The 20,641-nt window shown below is 46.4% G+C and overlaps 1 protein-coding gene across 2 annotated transcripts in view; it reads right to left on the bottom strand.

Moving 5' to 3' along the window:
* Positions 1 to 20,641, bottom strand: part of FBLN7 (fibulin 7) — a 711,714-nt gene that overhangs the window by 125,707 nt on the left and 565,366 nt on the right. Inside the window, exon 4 of one of the 2 annotated variants that reach the window (XM_086927207.1) lies at positions 6,763 to 6,888. The exons of the other annotated variant lie outside the window; for it this stretch is intronic. Coding sequence (XP_086783333.1) covers positions 6,763 to 6,888 — 126 coding nt within the window. The remainder of the gene's footprint in view (positions 1 to 6,762; positions 6,889 to 20,641) is intronic. 2 annotated transcript variants of the gene reach the window in all.

Raw genomic sequence — 20,641 nt, forward strand, 5'->3', positions numbered from 1 at the left:
CTGAAACAGGGGTTTAGGGAAACTAATATCGAGAGAATTCAATGTGTGTTGTCTCCAAAATGGGTGAAAAATTTCAAAAATTTTTGGGTGTTGTTTGGTGCTTTTAAAATCACCAGATGAGGGAGTTGATGAAGCGGGCTTCAGAAAATATTTTATTCTGACTCGTGGATTTAATTCCCCATAACATGAATTAATCAATTAATGAGCTGTTGCATGATTTGTTTAATTAACACAACCTAGATTAAGTTTGCACCACACATATACACGCGGGAAACTAATAATATGTGCTCTTGTTGCATTTGCAAGTCTGTTTTGTAACATGTGATTAATATTGTTTTGTTTGTCATGTCTGTCCTATTGTCTTTGTCACTATTAATATGCGGCTGATCATTCATGGCATGTGCTTTTTATATGTGCTTACATGTTTGTCCTATGTTGTGTTTGTCTGTCTGTGTATCATTTAATCATCTTTTTACTCTTTCAGAAACATAAAGCTGGATTACATGAAGAATGGTAGATATTTTATGTGTTGCTTTATTTGTTTGCTTTTGCTAAATGTCTTTTATTAGTGGGTTAATTAATAATTAGTCAGGGATTGGGTGGTACAGAAGGGTTTGCTTTACCTGAATTAATCACTCTCTTTGTGTTTGTTTAAATACTAGCCCAAGAGTGGTTTGAGGCCTAGCCTCTGTTTCTGAAGAAAAGTTGGTCGGCCTGAACTGAGCAGAGTTGGAGCCAAGTGTACACGTTTTGGAAATCTTCCATGGAGAGTTTTGTTTTCTTGAAAAGACTGTGGCTCTGACATTTGAAAAAAAACTGTGGCTCTGACAATGGAGCTTGTTTTCACGGACTGCTCTGGATGTTCTTTCTCAAGGCTGAGGAAATGACAAGGCTGACTTTTGCCGAGCTTGGGTGGAAGTTAGAGATGTAACTTTTTAAACTGTTTCCAAAGACGCTCGGAAGCTGATGTCACTCTATGTCAATGAACAATGGAATGGTGACGCTTATTCCCTGGACGTGCTAGTTGTGGTGGTCTGACAGCCATCAACCAATCACAGTGCTGAACTTTTGTAAAATTATTACATTTAGTCAAATTTGAGAGCAAAAATGATATAAAATTGGCTCTCTTGAAAGGTTTGGGGCTGTCTTTTCCTGAGGGCGAAGTGCTGTCCGATTTCCTTTGGATTGTAAGCATTCAACTGTTTATTATTTGTTTCCCTTTCAGGTCTGAAAACTAACTTAGAGAATAAGATTTATGTTTTATTTTATTCATTATTTTGATCAATGCTGAATTGACAGTTAACTTTGTGCCAATGTTTAATGCATTTAACTGAATTAATAAAACCAAATGTTTGATTTTAATAAAGAGAGTTAATAAAGATTATTCAATTATGAATTTTAAAATAAACTTTTAAAATTACAAGCTGGTCTTGTTTATTTTAGATAGTTTATAGCTCAAAAACAAATACATATTAGGTCCATTCATCTCATGATTCAGCTGCTCTAATGTTTCTTATGGGCCTGGTATTGATTGGTAAGTGTGATAGTGGATTGTGACATCATTTATAAAGTATTTTAGTTGCAGCGCTGGATCACCCTCACTCTATCTATTGCCCTCACTCTATCTATCTATCTAATGCCCTCTATCTATCTATCTATCGCCCTCACTCTATCTATCTATCGCCCTAACTCTATCTGTCTATTTATCACACTCACTCTATCGCCATCACTCTATCTATCTATCGATCGCCCTCACTCTATCTGTCTATCGCCCTCTCTCTATCTAACTATCGCCCTCACTCTATCTATCGCCCTCACTCTATCGCCCACACTCTGTCTATACCCTCTCTATCAATCTATCTACCACCCCTCACTCTATCAATCTATCTATCTATCGCCCTCACTCTATCTATCGCCCTCACTCTATCTAGCGCCCTTACTCTATCTATACCCTCACTCTATCAATCTATCTATCTATCGCCCTAACTCTATCAATCTATCTATCGCCCTCACTCTATCTATCGCCCTCACTCTATCTATCTATCTAACGCCCTCTATCTATCTATCGCCCTCACTCTATCTGTCTATCGCCCTAACTCTATCTGTCTATTTATCACACTCACTCTATCGCCATCACTCTATCTATCGATCGCCCTCACTCTATCTGTCTATCTATCGCCCTCACTCTATCTATCTATCTATCGCCCTCACTCTGTCTATCTATCGCCCTCACTCTATCTATCGCACTCAGTCTATCACATCACCACAGCATCACTCAGCACCACCACAGCATCACTCAGGGGCACCACAACATCACTCTGCGCTACCACAGCATCACTGAACGCCACAGCATCACTCATCGCCACCACAACATCACTCAGCGCCACCACAACATCAATCTGTGCAACCATTCAACAACAACAACTGGTTCAAATATGTTTTATCAATGTTTTAAGCTTTATTACAAATGTCTCAAAAAGATGTTAATATTTCACTTCTGTTCTTGGATTTTGGTCATAATAAAATACACTGAACATAATCTTCACAAAAGTTGTTTACAAAAGTTTAAGCTATTGCCATTATAAATGACAATAACTTTTATTTAAGTATTAATTATTTAACAAAATTAAAAGCCATTGTTATTTGTAAGATCGATACATCTAAGTCAGGTAAATACAACACATATTGCATTACAAATGCCATAGGTGTCACATTTGCGAAAGTTATAACTATTGGCATTGTAAATGACAAAGCTATTAATTTAGCTATTTTCAAAACCAACGCATAAATAAAAAAATTGGCATTTACAATACCAATAGCTCAAACGTTCCTAATGCGAGACCTATTGCATTGCCAATGCTTGTTCTCTATACAGAGTTCTGAAGGAGCCCATAATAAATCCATATGAGTCAAAGTTCTGATTGCTGAAACTCTCCATATGAATAATCTGTGTGGTGATTGCGTGATTTCCATCGAACCCCTCAATTGTGAAGGTTTATCCATCCAGTTTATCTTTTCTGTGGTCCACAAGATCCAAGGATATTGTTGCGTGTGTTCCCAATGGGAGTTCAGTTCTTCTCCCCAATACAATAGCATGGCACATTGTTTTTACAGCTTCATGTTTTAGTGCTCGACTGTGCAGGATACTACAAGCCAATACTTTTGCGAGAGTTAGCACCCAAAGCTTCAGAAAATTCCTTTTACTCAGGGGATTTTTTAACGTAACAGTGCTATGCTGTTTCTGCTACCATAGCAGACAGTTCAAATGATATGTATATTTGTCCACTTTCAATAATCCTAATTCTTCATCATAGCTATCGCAGATTTTAGGGCACTTGTTGGATCGTGGAATGAATCATATCTACCAAAGGTGCTAAAATATTGGTAAGAACCCTTGGGGCTGAAGTGAAGCCAAATGGGATGTCTTAAAGTTGCTCATGTTGTCATTGGAAGCAAAATGTTAGGTATCTCTGGGATGATTGATGGATCGGAATATGGAGGTAAGCATTCAACAAGTCTACAAGCGCTAGAAAATCTCATGCCTTTATAAATGGTAAAATGGTATGAAAAGACATAATTCTGATTGTGTCAGTAATAAACTAAATGTATTGTGTCCCCCTGAGCACACTTACAGTAATGTAAATTTAAACAGTGTTGTAGTTACACAAATTGTAAATACTAGGCAAGCCACAAGGTATCAAAATGAATTCAAGTCCTTTCATCAGTAGTTGCAGTCTCTTTGTATCTCCAAAATGTATTCCAATCCAATGTTCAATATTTCTATACAATTCAGTATGACAATCCATTGTAGAGATGGTACATCAGCCAACACGTGTTTCGTCGTGTATTTATACAACACTTAGACTTCCTCAGGGCTCGGACAAATACTTGTATCCAGTAGGAAAAAGGTTCCTTATCTTGTGTCAGGTTAAGGCTCAATATATTCAAATCTCGTTCCATAAGACTTCAATTATCATCCAATTCCTCATATGGCAGTATCCGGACTGTGACAGAGAAGTCAACCGAATGCCCGTTATCATGTGTTCGGGAATTCGGTTGACTTCTCTGTCACAGTCCGGATACTGCCATATGAGGAATATGAGTGTTGTATAAATACACGACGAAACACGTGTTGGCTGATGTACCATCTCTACACTGGACTGTCATACTGAATTGTATAGAAATATTGAACATTGGATTGGAATACATTTTGGAGATACAAAGAGACTGCAACTACTGATGAATGGACTTGAATTCATTTTGATACCTTGTGGCTTGCCTAGTATTTACAATTTGTGTAACTACAACACTGTTTAAATTTACATTACTATAAGTGTGCTCAGGGGGACACAATACATTTTGTTTCTGTTTTTACAGAAGTTTAGGGTGTTGGATGCGCGCCCTCTCCCTAGAAGCACCAACTGTTGATTTAGCAATCTAGATATTATCCCATTGTTATTAAGAGTGGAGCGCCCATTAACTGCCAGTATCCAATTCTTTGCTATCAGTAATAAACTAGTTTAGGGTTTCAATTCCAGTACTGGTCTCACATCCTCAAAATCTTGCGGAACAAGGAACAGAACTGAGTAACATCACAAGCCTATCCGTCTGGAACAGAAATTATTACTTTCTTCTGCAGAAGATCTGATATGTCTTTTGCCAATGCCTGCTCTTTTATTGGACACGCTGGCGGAGGAGGCTTTTAAAACAGATTAGCAGAGGATTTAAATCAATGTGATAACCATATTAAACAATACCGAGAACCCAACGATCCAACACTTCTTTTTCCATTCTTTCAGAAAAAAAGAAATCCTTCTCCCCACAGGAATATGTGGATGTCTCGGAGCACAGTAATACTTTAGGAAGAGGTGGAGAGGTGTGGTAGTTGAACTGGAAAATCCTGTTGACTGAGACTCGGATTTATCAAAGGCAGCACTCTCCAGTGATGCACCCTTCCAACAAAGGCATATCCCACATTTCTGTTGAACAACGCTGAGGCAAAAGAGCTTCTGTTACTAAATGGACGGCCTCTTACTTGAAGGCTGACTAAAGCCATCAGCTTCCTGTCTTCCACAAACTTTTTAACTAAGTCCTCTAATTGGGATTCAAATCATTTTGACAACATGTACAGGAAAGTGCGTTAGGAGATTTTTCTGTGTTATGTCCACCTTCTAGGATCTCATCCATATCTGGCCACCTTGCTGCCACTGAGGAACCTGCTTCAGCTGCCACTGCACAAAGAGAGTCCAGAAGAAAACAAACCTGCTGCTCCATTATAGCCACATATGCTCGCTTTCTCAGTCTGTTCGGCTAGAAAATTGTACTTAAAATGTGTCTGATACATGGATGGAGAAAATAGAGACTGTGTAAACCACTTGATTTTTAAGCCCCCCTTTTGTCTGTCTACACTGTCGAATATAGAGGCTCCCATCTGAAATTATTGTTATTATTGTTCCCTGGGAGGACAGGACAGCCATCAGTGAATCCACCTTCACAATGGGTGGAAACTGCTCAAAAAGTTCTCTAAAGGGTACATCTTGGCCAAGAAAAAAACGGGAAAGGGCGCTTTTCTACTTCTTCCATTTGTCTAGTCGCACCTTTGGTATGGTCTCATGCAGTGGAAACTTTCTGCCACATTTTGTATTGGAGGAAGAAAATCCTATTTCTTCGACTATATGGAAGGATAAGAAACGGCTAAATGATCTCTACGGTGTTGCAGCACCTCTTCTATCTCTGGACTCTGACTAAAACGACCACTGATCTTCTTCCCTCATGGTCCTGGGCATCCCTTGGTTTGTCCAATCAAGGAACACAAGGGCTCATGGTTTGTCTATGGCTCTGAAAGCCTCTGCAACAGCTTGTTTAATTAAAAGTTGAATGATCCCCAAAGTTGGAGGAATACACCTACCTCTTCCTCTCCATAGTTCATTTTCCTGGAGCACTTTTTAGCAGGCTCTATCCTGCAAAGTTTTGTGCCAAACAAGTTCACTGGTACCCACAAACGCCATAGATACTGGTTTCCCACTTAAGCTGTTGTCCTGGAAACGTTTTAGGCAAATCCCTTGCAGTTTCGTGATAATGCCACCCTATTAAAGTCAGGCAGCAGTCGTCTTTCATTTTTAACAGGAAAAAAACCCTTCAATTAAATAGAATCAAGACGAAAACTTTCAGCGCTTGCTTTTCTTTTTGAGACCTGTAGCGAAGTTAATGATCAAAAGTAATTGACAGTACATAGCAGCCAGTGGACCTGTTTTTATAATCATAATGTACTATATTGCTGTTCTTTTGTGACCGATTTTGTGTACTTTCTAGTGTATGAATTCACATTTAAATGTTAAATATATTTACATGCCTATGAGTTTTTTTATTTTTGTGTGTGCACAAATCTTGCAAGGCCTTCACATTTTTATTGCAATTTTGATAATAGCGTTGTGCTATATCTACATTCGCCCAACATTATCTCTTTTGAGTTAGGCTTTAAATTTTCGTCCACGTGTAACTGGAGAGCCAAGGATGTTTACTAGGGCCATCTTTCTGTCTCAGATCAAGTACCTGCTGCCAGGTTAGTAGGGCCTCCCTCTGATGGTCACCTCTAGAGGGTTGTACACCCCTTGCAACAGTGTACCTAAGAAAAAAGCTCAAGATAAACATTCATCCTAATGTACAGGACTCCTGTATGCAGTCATCGACCAACAGGTGGTGCCATCAATCTATGATGAACACTGTTAGAGCTCACACTTTATGAAGAAACAAACAACCTACCTGTTTGTGTTTGATGCTGGCAATTGCTACCCGTCCATTCCTGTGGACAGATGCATTTGTACTGGTTCGTTCCCTCTAGACATGTGCCTCCATTTTGGCACGGGTGACTACTGCATTCACTGATGTCTGCAAAGAAGGAGTATTTACAAAGTTAATTAGCATGCGATAAAGATTAGCCATCTTAAATTATATGCATGCATCTAATTACTGCAATTCAAGCTAAAGTGTTTGTTTTTCATGTACAACCACACACACAGACAGAACCACACTCACGTAGAACTAGATGGGTTAAGGTAGTCACTGCTCCTGGTACAAATCATAGTGTACAGTATTTACGATATGTACTAAATACTACCAATTCTTATTTTTTCTTGTGAAAATTAGGAATTACGTGTGGATCTTGGTGTTTTCTGTAGCAAATTCTGCAGGCATTTTAATTCACTGCTCCTTTTCACCAGGTAAATATAAGCCAGGGTTGAGCTTTCTTTACCTCACAACTAGTACCTGCAGTCCATGTGCAAGTAGTTGTTTGCAGAGTTCGGAATTTAAGGCCCATCTCGGCATAGTATTCCCCTATAGTTTCTCCTCGGCAGCTGCATGTTAAGAATAACACATGACGTTTAGGCTGAATCTGTGCTCAAATGACTACGGCTCTGACGAAAATTAGCCAATCTTCACAAAAATTGGCCCAAAAAATCCGGTCAAAGCCATCACAGCTTCCTCTTTGGACGTTCTTTCTTGAAAATACGAAAGTAGTTTCAGATGTGCGTTAGAAAAAAAAGACGAATAAATAGCTCCCTGTTACCCTGTATTTCGTTATTTGGTAACTCTGACACCAAAAAAGAAATCTGACAAAAATGTTTCCCGCTGAGATCCATTGGATATCAATCCGGGAGTGCGGTCGATGAGTGGTACACACATTACACTACTTTTGTATAATTAGTAACACATTCATCTCGTATCGTTTTATTGTCTGCAAATATTCCGTTCTGTGCAATCGACGTTGTAAAAGAGTAGACACACCGAATGTCCATGCGTGTGCCTATTTATTAGGATGATTAATAATATCATATTTATTTATATATTTATGCATTTTTGACCTGTAGAAATAAAGCATGTTATCATTAATATTATCGCTATGGGCAATATCATTGAAAGGCAGTGTGTGTTATTCTACGCATGTGTGCACAAAGTATTAGCATTTTTCCTAACAGATTCGCATATGTGAAACATTCATTTGCCCCTGCGCAAACTGACTTTTACACATTTACACTATGAGAACTAAGCGCACAAGAAAACATGCATAGCGCAGAAGATGGCTATTTGTGATGTCACAGTGCTCAAAAGATGCTGCGGAGACATGCACAAAACATGTTTGCTCATGTTCACATGTATTGTGTCCACTCGAGGTCACTCATTTCACTTAGAGCAATGTAGTGTCCCCAGTATAAATGAGGTTCTGCAAATCCTACATTGGAAAATATTCCATTGATTCAGAGGCTTCTCCCAGTTTTGACAAGAAAGTATAATCCTAAGTAGTGTTTTTTTTCTCGGTAGAGTACATTGCATAATGATCTCGTTTCTAGTACAGATCCCTTTAAAATGGTTATCTACCTGGCTGGGCTGTATTTATAATTAGCATTATATCCCAAAATGTTGCATGCAATAATGTTGGTTTTCATATTTTTTTACCAATGAAAATGAAATGATTCATATTTTTGTACCTCTTTTTTGAGGGAGTTGTGATAAATAACACATTTTTGATATTGCTGGAGGTGTGAATAGCAGTGTCTGGCAGCACGGGAGAGTTGCCAGATACGTGAAGCCCACAGACAAGGTATGTCTGCCATCAATGAAGGGGTTAAAGGCTTTAAGGAAGTGAGAGCCACGGCCCGAGAGAGCTTGAACGCTGTAGGGGGTGTGTCGATACCTGGCCTATGGCTCTCCCTGGGTGGTAGAGTTCTATTGGTGTAGGCTGTGTGGTAGGAATGTAGACAGTCTGCGCTGCGATTGTACAGTTCAAGAGGTAAAAGATGATGGTGAGATGCAAAGGCCCCTCCTATTGAAGAGTTGTCACGGGAAATGGATCTTTGTCACACCTTGAGGAGGCAATTTACAGGGCTGGGGATTGTCCTAAGAAACATAATAACGTATGCGGACCCTGGTGGGACCACTTCCACTAACACAGCCCACTAGCAGACACCGAAACCCAACTGACAGTCCAATTGATACTCATATAGGTTACGTTATGTGTATTTGTAAAGCGCGTTATCAGCCGCCAGGATATCCTGGTGCTGAGTAGGTGAATGTGCCTAGCCCTGCCTATGGTAGGTTGGTTACTTGAAAAGCCAGGTCTTCAGCTTCTTGCAGAATTCAAGAATAGAGGAGGAGGCTATGATGCAGAGTGGGAGGTCATTCCATGCGATGTGAGAGAACGCTTGTCCTCCTAATCTGCATCTGTATATGCGTGGGATGTATGCGAGTAGGAGTCCTGTGAAAGGGAGGTGTCTGATTGTTGGTGGAAGGGATTGTCATTGTTCAAGTAGATGGGGCCTGAGTTGTGTAGTGCCTTGAATTTGTGTGTGAGGAGTATGAATTGGGCATATTTGTATATCAGAAGCCAGTATATTTCCCAGAGGCGTGATGTGGTGTGCTTTGTGGGTGGGAGGTTGAGGATGAGTCTGGCTGCTGAGCTCTTGATGGTTTGTACCCTTCCAGTGAGCTGCTTGGTGATCCCGGCATTGGGGGTATTACCATTGTCTACCCTGCTGGTGGCTAGAGTGCGAATGACAGTTTTTCTAGTGCTGTTTTGGAGCTATTTGAAGATGTTCCTCAGCATCTGGTGTGTGTGGTAGCAGGATACAGTGATTTTTTTTAAAATATATTTTTATTGCAGAGTTATAAACCACAGGATACAATTAAGCAGCCAGTACACTTGTGAGATCCCCCCGTCCAATAAGAATTCCCAGTCGTACACAGCCATTCAGCCCGCATCCCGGAGGCCGGGCGGCATATTATATCGCTCAAGAGGAACACATCACAGTGCACGTCCCATAAGGACCCTGGTTGAAAGATCGTTTTGCGTATCTGCTTTTACCCCCCCACCCACAACAACATTCCCGTCAGCCATCCCAGTGACAGTCAGTGATGTCGCCCTTGTCGGGACCTGCCCTAGGCGCCATGGGTCGTCGCACCTGGCCACACTACCCAGCCATTCTACCCTCCACATAGTAACCACCGTCCCAGTAGATCCAAGGCCCTAACAGGTGACCATCTAATGGCTTCCGGCCCTCCCCAAACACCCAACAACCAACCCCCCCAAAGCCCCCCCCCCTGGCAACTGCTAAGGTGTGTGCCTCGTCCTGTCGAATTGGATGGGTCCACTACAGTGCGTGATGCTATACTTCTGTGTTCGCCCCGCGGTGTCCAGCGGCTTAGGTCTCGCCATCCTCATCCTCTACCAAAGAATCACGCATCGCCTGTACCACTAACTCCCATGCACGCGCCGCATCCAGTGCCTTCTCATTCCCCAACTTTACAGCTTGCTTCATCCGGAGCACACTCTCGCAGTCAGACCACCGCAGCAGCTCATTCTTCCATCTACGCAGTGAGGGTCCCCCCCTGGACTTCCAATGCCACGATATTTCCCTCTGTGCCAATATCAGGCCCAGGTCTATGAATTTGCTTGTCACCCTGGTGTGCTTAGTATGCGGGAACCAGAGCAATAGGCACGCCGCCATGTCAAATTCCACCTCCCTGTCAGTCACTTCATTCAGAAGTTCCCCTACCTCCGCCCAATAGGTCCCCAGTTGTGGGCACCCCCAAAACAAGTGGTCCATGTCCGCTCCCTGGGACGTACACCGCGGGCAACAGTCATCCGGCACCTGAAAGTACCGCTGTAGTTTCTCAGGAGTTAAATAGGCCCTATGGAGCACATAGAAATGCACCTGCTGAAAACGCGCGTTTCTAGTGCCCTTCCACGTGCGTCGCAGGATGTGACCCCATGCCGTATCCGGTATGGGCCGGCCGATGCTCACCTCCCATTTAGCCTTGAGCCCTTGGAGTGGTTCCAACCCCTCGTTCAGCATCCTATTATGGAGGCACGTCACAGCTTTGAACGTGCCAGCCGCCATCACCACATATTGGCACGCCATAGTCGTCGTGGGTTCCAGGAGCCCCTCTTTCCAATGCTTTTGTATGGCAGCAACTACTGCCGCGTGTAGGAGAAAGCCCCCAGCGGGGAGCCCGAACTGGTCCCGGAGCACTTCGAACGGCGCCAAAGCCCCATCTATGTACAAGTCGCCCACCACCTGCAGTCCCGCCTCCTCCCAATCCAGCAACGGGGACCAATCTCCTCCGTGCGGCAATGCCGTCAACATCCCGATCGGGATCTCCGGGGCATAAGGCCGCGATGCCCTCGGTCTCCGAAGGCTCCGTTGCCAGCACAGCCGGAGTGTCCGCTCTTCCATGGTGAGGGCCCGTAACTCGAGCCGCTGCTGCATAATGATGTAGGACAGCACGTGGCGTTGCATTCCCCGATCCCGGTCCTCCTCCGGGCCCCGGAACACCCTGGCTACGTTCTGTGTAAGGACCTGCAACTGCGCTGCAAGATAATACAGCTCAAGGTCGGGCACAGCCATGCCCCCTTCCAGCTTGGGGCGAAGTAGCGTGCTCAGGGCTACTCTACGGCGGCCATGCCCCCAAAGAAAGCCAATTATCATTGACCGCAGTTCTCTAAACACCCCCTGGGGAATCCAGACAGGCAGCGTTCGGAAATAATAGAGGAAGCGGGGGAGCGCCACCATTTTCAACAGTGCTATCCTGCCCAGGACTGACAGCGGGAGGGTCGACCAGAAAGACAAGCTGCCCCGCAGCGCCCGGACACAGCGGCCGATGTTGCCCTCCAATAGGTCCGCAGCCGCGTGGTAAATGCGGACACCCAAATAGGTGATGCAAGAGGGTTCCCATACTACACCCAAATCGCTGCTAGGGGCTGGCGATCCCGCTCGCAGCGGAAACACACAAGTCTTCGCCCAATTGACCTTAAGGCCCGACAGCCGGCCGAACTCAGACAGCAGGTCCATCGCTCCAACCAATGCCCCCGAGGTGTCAGCTAGGTACAGGAGCAAGTCATCCGCGTATAGCGATATATAATGCCACTGCCCGTCACTAACTATCCCCGCGTATCGGTCACCTGACCTCGCTTGGACCGCCAAGGGTTCCATCGCCAGGGCAAACAATAGGGGGGAGAGAGAACATCCCTGTCGTGTTCCCCTGCCCACTGGATACGCCGCAGACACCAGGCCACCCAATCGTACTCTCGCCGTCGCCGAGGTATATAAGACCCTCGTCCACCTCCGAAACCCCTCGCCCATGCCAAACTTCTCTAGCACTCCATCCAGGAAAGGCCATTCCAAGCTATCAAAGGCCTTCTCGATGTCCACGGACAGAACCGCTGGTGCTCCCTCCCTGTCCAAGATGGCGTCCATTATTCCCACCAGGCGGCGGATATTCAGCGCCGTGCTCCTCGTGGGTATAAACCCGGCCTGATCCCTGTGTACCAGACCCGTCATGTGCGGGGCCAGCCTGGTGGCCAGGATTCGGCTCAGGATCTTATAATCCACCGTCAGCATGGACAGCGGGCGATAAGACCTCACATCCGCGGCATCCCGGCCAGGTTTGAGGAGCGGTACAATCAAGGCCTCCCGCATGGACCCAGGCAAGGCCCCCGTCTCGAAGGCTTCCGTGTACACCACCAGCAGCCTGGGCGCCAAGCTGTCCACATATTGCTGATAGAATTCAATTGGCAGTCCGTCCACCCCGGGCGTCTTGTTGCGGGCCATATGTTTGACGGCCACCCGTATTTCCGTGAGCGTGATCGGGCTACCCAGCTCCCTCACATCTTCCTCGTCCAGGACCGGGAGCTGCCTCTCCCCCAGGTATTCCGCGATGTCCTGAACTCCCACTCCCAGCTGACTCCGGTACAGTTCCTCATAATACCCCCTAAATCGTTCCAATACCGCTGCCTGGGAGTACACCATCTCTCCCTGCGCATTATTAATGCCGAGAATCGGGCAGCCCCTAAGTTCCGGGTTAGCTAATCTGGCCAAGAGGGTACCCACCTTGTCCCTTTCTGCGTGTGCCCTGATGATGTACTGCCTATAGTCATAGCACCTCAAACGTTCCGTCTCGGTGGCAACCACTTCCTTCGCCTCCAACAACTGGGCCTGTAGACCTGGCCTAGCCGGCCTGCGGCGCTCCAAGTCCCTCAAAGTTTCTTCCGCTTTCATTAGGTCATTCAGCACAGTCGCACGAGCATTCGAGAACCTACCCAAACACACCCCTCTCACCACCACTTTCATCGCATCCCATTCAATAGACCTACTCGCAGCCGTGCCCTCATTCACTCCGAAATAACTATCTATGCCTTGCCGAACCGCATCGCTGAACACAGAGTCCTCTAGCGTCTCCGGCCGAAGCCGCCATGTTGGTATCACTCAGCGCTCTCTCTGCCACTGAATGTGCACTAATAGGCGGTTATGATCGGATATAGTCCCAGCCAGGTACTCCGCATGGGTAATCAATGGGGCCAGGGATACCCCGCAAAGCACCGAATCGATCCTGACATGTAGATCATGGAGAGCGGAATAAAAGGAATAATCCCTGGCTCCCCTGTGCCGCTCCCTCCAGACATCCAGCAACCCCCATCGTTCCTGCCAGTCCTTCCTGTGCGCGGCCAGCCTGCGCACCGGAGAGTCCACTAGGGGGGGATGGGACCTATCCAGAGCAACATCCGTAATTGAGTTGAAGTCCCCCCCTAACACTATCGGACCCGCCAGGAAAGAGGCCAAGGACCCCGAGAGACTATCAAAGTATCGGCCCTGGTCAGTGTTCGGTGCATAGACACAGCAGAAAACCACATCCCGTCCATATAACCTCCCTTCCACCACCACATACCTGCCATCCGGATCTACTACTTGATTCAGCACCTGAAAGGGTATCCCCGCCCTCACCCAGATCAACACCCCCCTGGCATACGCTGAGTAAGTGGTGCCAAACACCTGGCCCCGCCATCTTTTCTGCAAGGCAGCGCACTCTTTTTTGGTGAGATGAGTCTCCTGGAGCATAGCAATCTGAACCCCCCTGCGTACCAGATATGCATGTACTTTGTGACGTTTCACCATGGTCCGCAGCCCCCGGACATTCCACGTTAGGCATTTCAAGTTAGGTAATGTCCCCATTCCAACTTCGTACAGTCCGAATCAAAAAACAAAGGTCCATGGCCCCCCCATTGCAGTTGCCCCCCCACCAACATTCCCAAAACTGAAACACTTCCCAAACCCCACTCCCCAGGACAGAGCACACGAACCCAGTGGCCGCCCCCATCCAAACCTTGAACCAACTTCTCACACTCTTACCCTGTGGTCTCCACCACAGTCGACCTTAAGGGCCCAAGGGGGGTGAGTCGCCGCCGACCCCAGCTAGCGGAGCCCGCACCCCGCACCTTCATCCCCTCCAACGCACACAGCTCCCCCTCCCGGCAACCCGCCCTCCATCAACAGGATATCATCCTACCATGAAGTCCCGATCTAGTCCCAGTTCTATCTCAGCCGCAGAAAATACCATCCGATGTCTGTGGGGTCACTATCGGCCCCTTCGAACTTTCCGCCTCTGAAAGTTCCTCTCCTGTTCTGCTGCCTTCCCCTCCCGAGTCCGTTTCTGCCCGTTCACTGTTCTGTTGCGACCCTGTAATGGCCGCCGTCGCTGCGAGCGCATCCCTCTTCTCCGCCGCCATTTGAGCCTCCAGCTTCTCCCGCTGGCGCCTGTTGCGGGATCTGATGCGTTGTGACTGCCTCACCCGGGGCTGCTTGGGTTGGTCTCGCCTACTTTGGTGTGATTTGTCCGTCCCCGCTCTATATGACTCGAGCCATTGCCAAACTTCGTCCGGAGTCTGGAAGAAGTGCGTAGTACCGTCCATAATGATCCGCAACTTGGCTGGGTAGAGCAAGGAGTACTGGATGCCTTCCTCCCTGAGCTCCTTCTTCACAGCAAGGAACGATGCCCTGTTCTTCTGGACCGCTTGAGTGTAATCCGGGAAGATCGTTACCTTACTGTTCTCCACCCCATACGGGCCCGACATCCTGGCCCGCTGGATGAGAAGATCCCGGTCCTTGTAGTGGAGGAGCCGCACCACCATCGGTCGGGGGGGGTGGCCAAGCCCCGGCGGGCGAGCAGGCACCCGGTGAGCTCGCTCCAGAGTGAAAAAAGGAGTAAGCCCCTCCGGTGCCACCACAGTGCGGAACCAGTTCTCCATGTAGGCCACCGCGTCCTCCCCCTCAATCCGTTCCGGCAGGCCTACGACCCGCACGTTGTTCCGTCTATTGCGGCCTTCGGCATCCTCCGCCCTCCGTTCCAGTGAGTCCAGTCGGGCCAAAATGTCCGTGATCCTGTGCTCCGCGGTCACCACCGATGGCTTCAGGTCCAGCAACAGCTGGTCATGGTCCTTGACCCTGTCTGCCAGCTTCGCGTGATCCGCGCGTAGCAGCCCCAGGCCCGTGGCCACTTGGGCAATGTCATTGTGCAATGCTTCCTTAGTGGAGGTGATCGCATCAAGGATGGCATCCAAACGCCGGTTCAGCCGCTGTTCCTGGTCAAGCTCCGGGGAGGGACTCTCACTCAGCTGAGTTGATGTCGCCGAGTCCCCCTCGCGACTCCCGGGCATCGGCCCTCCGATCGCTGCCATGCCAGGGTGCTGCGTCACAAGTCCTGTCGCCCGTTTTGCGATTACGCCCGTGGGTCCGTGCCGGTCACCGGGCACCAGGCAGCGCAATGTCCCCGCCGACGCTCTCAGGAACAATGGCCAGGTGGACGGGCTCCGTTCCGTCACCCCCCTCCGGCCTGAGGGGGGAAGGATAAGTCTCAGAGCGGTGGCCAACGAGGGTCCCCGGGCTCCTGGGTGAATCAGGTCAGCGTCCCCTGGTCTCAGGACACAGCACCGCCAATCCTAGTGCCTCGGGCAGCCAAGTGCAGGATCTCGTGCCATTCGGCGACAACTTGGTTCAGGGCCGAAGTTCGGAACCGTCCGACCTCCTCGCCGCCATTTTCTTCTCACCCTCGGCAACACCTCGGCCGCCTCTTCACTCGATCTTCTCGGGGCCAGCAGTCCCCCAGCGACTCTCCGATTGCGCCCAGCTGTCCCCTTACACTTCAGAGGGCAGGAACGTCGTCTTCGGGTCGCCTAGGGTCCCGAAAACAGGAGAATTAGCGGGATTCCGCGCGGAGCTGCGAGCTCACGCCGCCATCCCGATCGGCGTCCAAGCCACCTAGCAGGATACAGTGATGACATTGACTTGTGTGGTCATGTCCAATTTGTTCTCAACAATTATTCTGAGATTCCTGGTGTGGATTTTAGGTGTGGGTCTGGGTCTGAGTTCGGTCAGTCACCAGTTGGAGTGCCATGGTAAGGTATTCTTGCCACAGTTCACTATTTCTATCTTCTCTGTATTGAGATTGAAACAGTTGGAGTCCATTCTCTTAGCACCTTTGGTCATGCATGTGGTGAACTTGTTTCTTGTGTTTTGGGTGTTTTTCAAGAGAGAGAGTATGATTGGAGTAGGAGTGGCTGATGATGTCATGTGCACAGATGAAGTTAGACAGAGGGATCATGTTTGCATTGAAGAGGTTGGGGCCGAGCGATGAACTTTGGGACACTTCCTAGATGAGCTTGTAGGATTCCTTGGAGTAAGATGCCAGGCTGAAAGGTTGTGTTCTATCCGTTAGGATGGAGTAGATTCAGTGAAGGGTTGGTCCTTGGATGCCAATCTCATTTAGGTGCCTGATGAGGATGGGGTTTGAGACCATGTCAAATGCTGTAGAGAGATCCAAGAGAATGAGAGCTGGCATGTCTCCTCTGTCAAGGGTCATGCAGATGTCATCTGTGGTTGCAATGAGTGCAGTTTCTATACTTTGTTTAGTTAGGCCTCAATCTGGACTGAGTGGTGTTGAGGAGCTGGTGGTACATGATGTGGTCAGTGAGGCAATGGTTGATTTGTTTCTCTAAGACCTTTTCTGGGTATGGTAGGAGGGAGATGGGTGTGTAATTACAAAGTGTGACTGGGTCAGCAGATGTTTTTTTGGTCCGGGGCATCACAGCATGTTTACAAGTGTCTGGGGATGTGGCTGAGTCTATGGAGGGCTGAGATTAGGTGTTAGTGCTTTGCTGAACCAAATGAGTCCTTTCGAAAAGGAGTGATTGGAGCAAAGGTCAGATGGAGTCCCTGAGTGGATGGTCTTCATGGTAGCAGTGATTTTGATGGTGGTGACAGGTGGCCAAAGAGTCGCGATTCACTCATCAGCCATGATGGGAAGTTGAGTTGCAATGGTAACGGGGTCTGGTTGAAGGTCGAAGCTGCTGTAACAGAGGTGATTTTGTCACAAAGGAATTGCAAGAGCTTGTTGCACAGGTCTTGCAAGGGGGTGATGTTGCTAGAGGCGGCAGGAGGCATGTTGAAATCTTTGATGATGGCAAAGACTTCCTTGCTGCTGTTAGCGCTGGCATCAATGTGATCTGCAACAGCTGTGCACTTGGTGTTCCACATCTGTTGGTGGTGGCATCTCAGAGCTGATTTGAAGATGTCTTTATCTGTGGGGTCCTCACTTTTTCTCCATTTGGGCACTAGTTGTTTGCAGTTGCATTTCTTTGGCCTGAGTTCCTCTGTGTCCCAGCCGGCCTGTGGTCAGCCCCCTTGCTATCAGCACAATCGGTGATTCAGCTATTGAAGTTTTTCATGGCTTTTAGTTTGTCGCTGGGGTGCTTAGGCCAGTGCTCAAAGAGGAAGAACCCACTCCTCTTGTGAGATGCCATCTCAACTGCAATGGGTGGTTCCGGTGGTGGTAGGCCTGTGATGGTACAGGATGGGTATGCTAAAACTGACAAGGGCATAGTCTGTCCAGGTCATAGTTGCTCGCTTGACAAATAATGTTGATGAGAAAATCAGGGATAATCAGTGTCCCACGGTGGAGGTGGGTTCAGTAATGTTGGAAATGGTCCTTGTTCAGGGTTATCCCCAAACTTTTTACTTCTTCTTCCTATTTTTCCTGACCTGTTTTTGTTGGCTTTAGGACTCTGGGCACTCTACTACTGCTAATCAGTGATACAATGCATCTGCTCTCTGTGTAAATTGTGAACTTAATTGGCATACTTGATTTACTGGTAAGCCCCTAGTAAAGTGCACTGAGTGTGTCAGGGCCTGTAAATCAAATACTACTAGTGGGCCTGCAGCACTCATTGTGTTACCCACATGGGTTTCCCTGAAAATGTATCTCAGACCTGCTACTGCAGTGTCTAGGTGCAGTTTTAAACTGCCATTTCGACCTGGCAAGTGCATCCACTCGCCAAGTCCTAACTTTCCCTTTTCTTACATGTAAGGGCCCCCTCTGATCGACCCAGACTATGCCCATGGGCAGGGTACAGTCTATGTGAAAGGTAGGACATGTACTGGTGTGTGTGACATGGCCTGATAGTAAAATACTGCCAATTATGTTTTTCACTATTGTAAGGCTATATGTCTCATATGATAGCATGGGAGATACTATGTAACATCTTACAAGTATAACTTCCCACTGGGACAAGATAGAGGTATAAAGTTTAGGCTCTCTGAACTCATAATTTAATAACACATCTTTTAGTAAAGATGGTTTTAGTGAGAGGTGCTGGGGATGTGCATTCATTGTAGACAGCTACTGCCAGGGCGGCGGGGGAGGGGGGGGGGGTTAACGTGTGTCTGGCCCTTCCTGGATGGCTCAGAGCTAAGCTAAATAAACCTTGGCTGTGTTGAGAGTAGTGGGAAGAGTTTTCCTTGCAGCTGAATAGGGCCTGTCTCCCATGCACAATGCTGTCACCACCGCCAGTGGTCATACTGCACCAGTGGGGACAGAGCTGGTTTGGACTGGGTTCAGAAATACTTGCAGAAAGAAGAACAGGGACCACATGGGGTAGAAGCAGTGGACCTTAAACCGCCAGAACTTTAGATCACTTCTTGTGTCAAGAGTAACCTTTGCCAAGGAGAAGAGCTGGAGGGCAGTTTTAATGTTTAAGAACACTGTATTTCATACTTTTAAAATTGGTTTACTATTCATTGCTAACATATTGAAATATCTGAATATTAATTGTGTACAATTTACTAAGACTAATTATATATAAATGTATATAATTTAGATGGTGAAATAACTGAATTATTTAACATTATTACCTAAATAGTGCTATTATAGTAAGTCTCTGCCTCCATCATTTTCTATGAAACTTTGTTGCTGGACTTCTGAGTGGCCATTTGTGATGCTAAACTTACTACAATGCTGGGCATGATCATATGTTCTATTGTTTGTGACTTTTAGGACTGTGGTAAATGGAGAAGTGTGGCTTGTGAATAGTAATAGTATCACTCCCCACAGGGCGACGTTTGTAGTAGTATACCCCTTATTACCCCACCATAAACCCCTCTGTAAAATTTCCTAAATCCCTTCCATACATTCGACGGCCTGGGCATATAAGGACAGCTTTTGTTTGGCTAGCTTTGGAGCACTCTTTAGAGTCAGAATTAGAAGTGGGGGGAGGTGGTTTTTGCTTCATGGCTTCCACCTCAAACACTAGTACTATTGTTCAAATTGCACAGATGTGATCGGCTTGCATCGTAGACAGCAAAGATATCTATGATTATCCAGATTTTACAAATGTGTATATTGGGTGCCAGAGCTATTCTTCATGTTCCATAGATAGTACATCTGTGCCTCTCAGGCAGTGAAACATTAAAATCTGCAAATTACCTTTTCTGACAGGAGGTCGGTCGGTCGGTCAATCACCGATATAGCTACTATATAGGAAATACTACAGGCCTATTTGACTCCACCAGGTACACAGTTTTGTTATAGCATTCAGAACGTCAATTGACACAGTTAAATCCCCAGTCTGTTCCACAAAGCCCTTCTTTGCTTCCTCTGGCTGTGCAACAGATATCTCTTCATGTTACCCATAACATAAAGACAACCAGTTCATTGACTCTGCCAGAGTACTGCTGAAGGGATCCATAGATGATCAGACAATTCAAACCCAATGCAATCTACATGCTCCTTCTTGGCTGGTCAGAGTAGCCAATACAGCAGGATAAGTTATTTTTTCCCTTCCATAGCCCAATCGGGATGCATTGACGAGGTTGATACTGTATGTGGAAAGTGATGACCAACTTCTTTTTGAGCTTGAGGCCAGAATATTGAATGCGACATGTTTTTCATCACAAGCAATCTCCTTGGCACAGTAGACACAATTTCTTAACCTACTTCAGCGAGCTAGGCATTGATATGGAATGCCCAAGGGCCAGAGATCAGCAATATTCTACTATGGTTAATTGGATAAGCTCAAGGACTGCTTAGCCTAAATTCCCAAGGATGCAATCAATGCAGAGAACTCACTGACCAAGTTTTACAACTAGACAACAGACTGTCAGACTTAAAGGAAGAGAAATTGGGAGAGCTTAGACATCTAGGGAAAGGTCTGAATGCCATAGGTGGGACACATGTGGAACTAAGGCAACAAATAAGAGAAGCTGGACCCCGAAAACAGATGAGTCAATAAAAGGGACTTGTCAAAGAAAGAAAAACAAGGCAGGATAACAATTTGGGTCTTTAATGTGCCAGATTGCATGACACTATATTGAGGTAAATTATGTCACATCAGTATAGCACCTACTACCACAACATCATGGTAATTATATTCAAACAATTTTTACCTCCATTTCGCCTATCTAGCTCTAGTTACTATGGCATTCATCTATTATACTAATACTTACCTCTTGATACAATAATTAGGATAAATTATTGAATGTGA

This window comes from Lissotriton vulgaris, chromosome 6 (assembly GCF_964263255.1).
Source record: "Lissotriton vulgaris chromosome 6, aLisVul1.2, whole genome shotgun sequence".
Lineage (NCBI taxonomy): Eukaryota > Metazoa > Chordata > Amphibia > Caudata > Salamandridae > Lissotriton > Lissotriton vulgaris.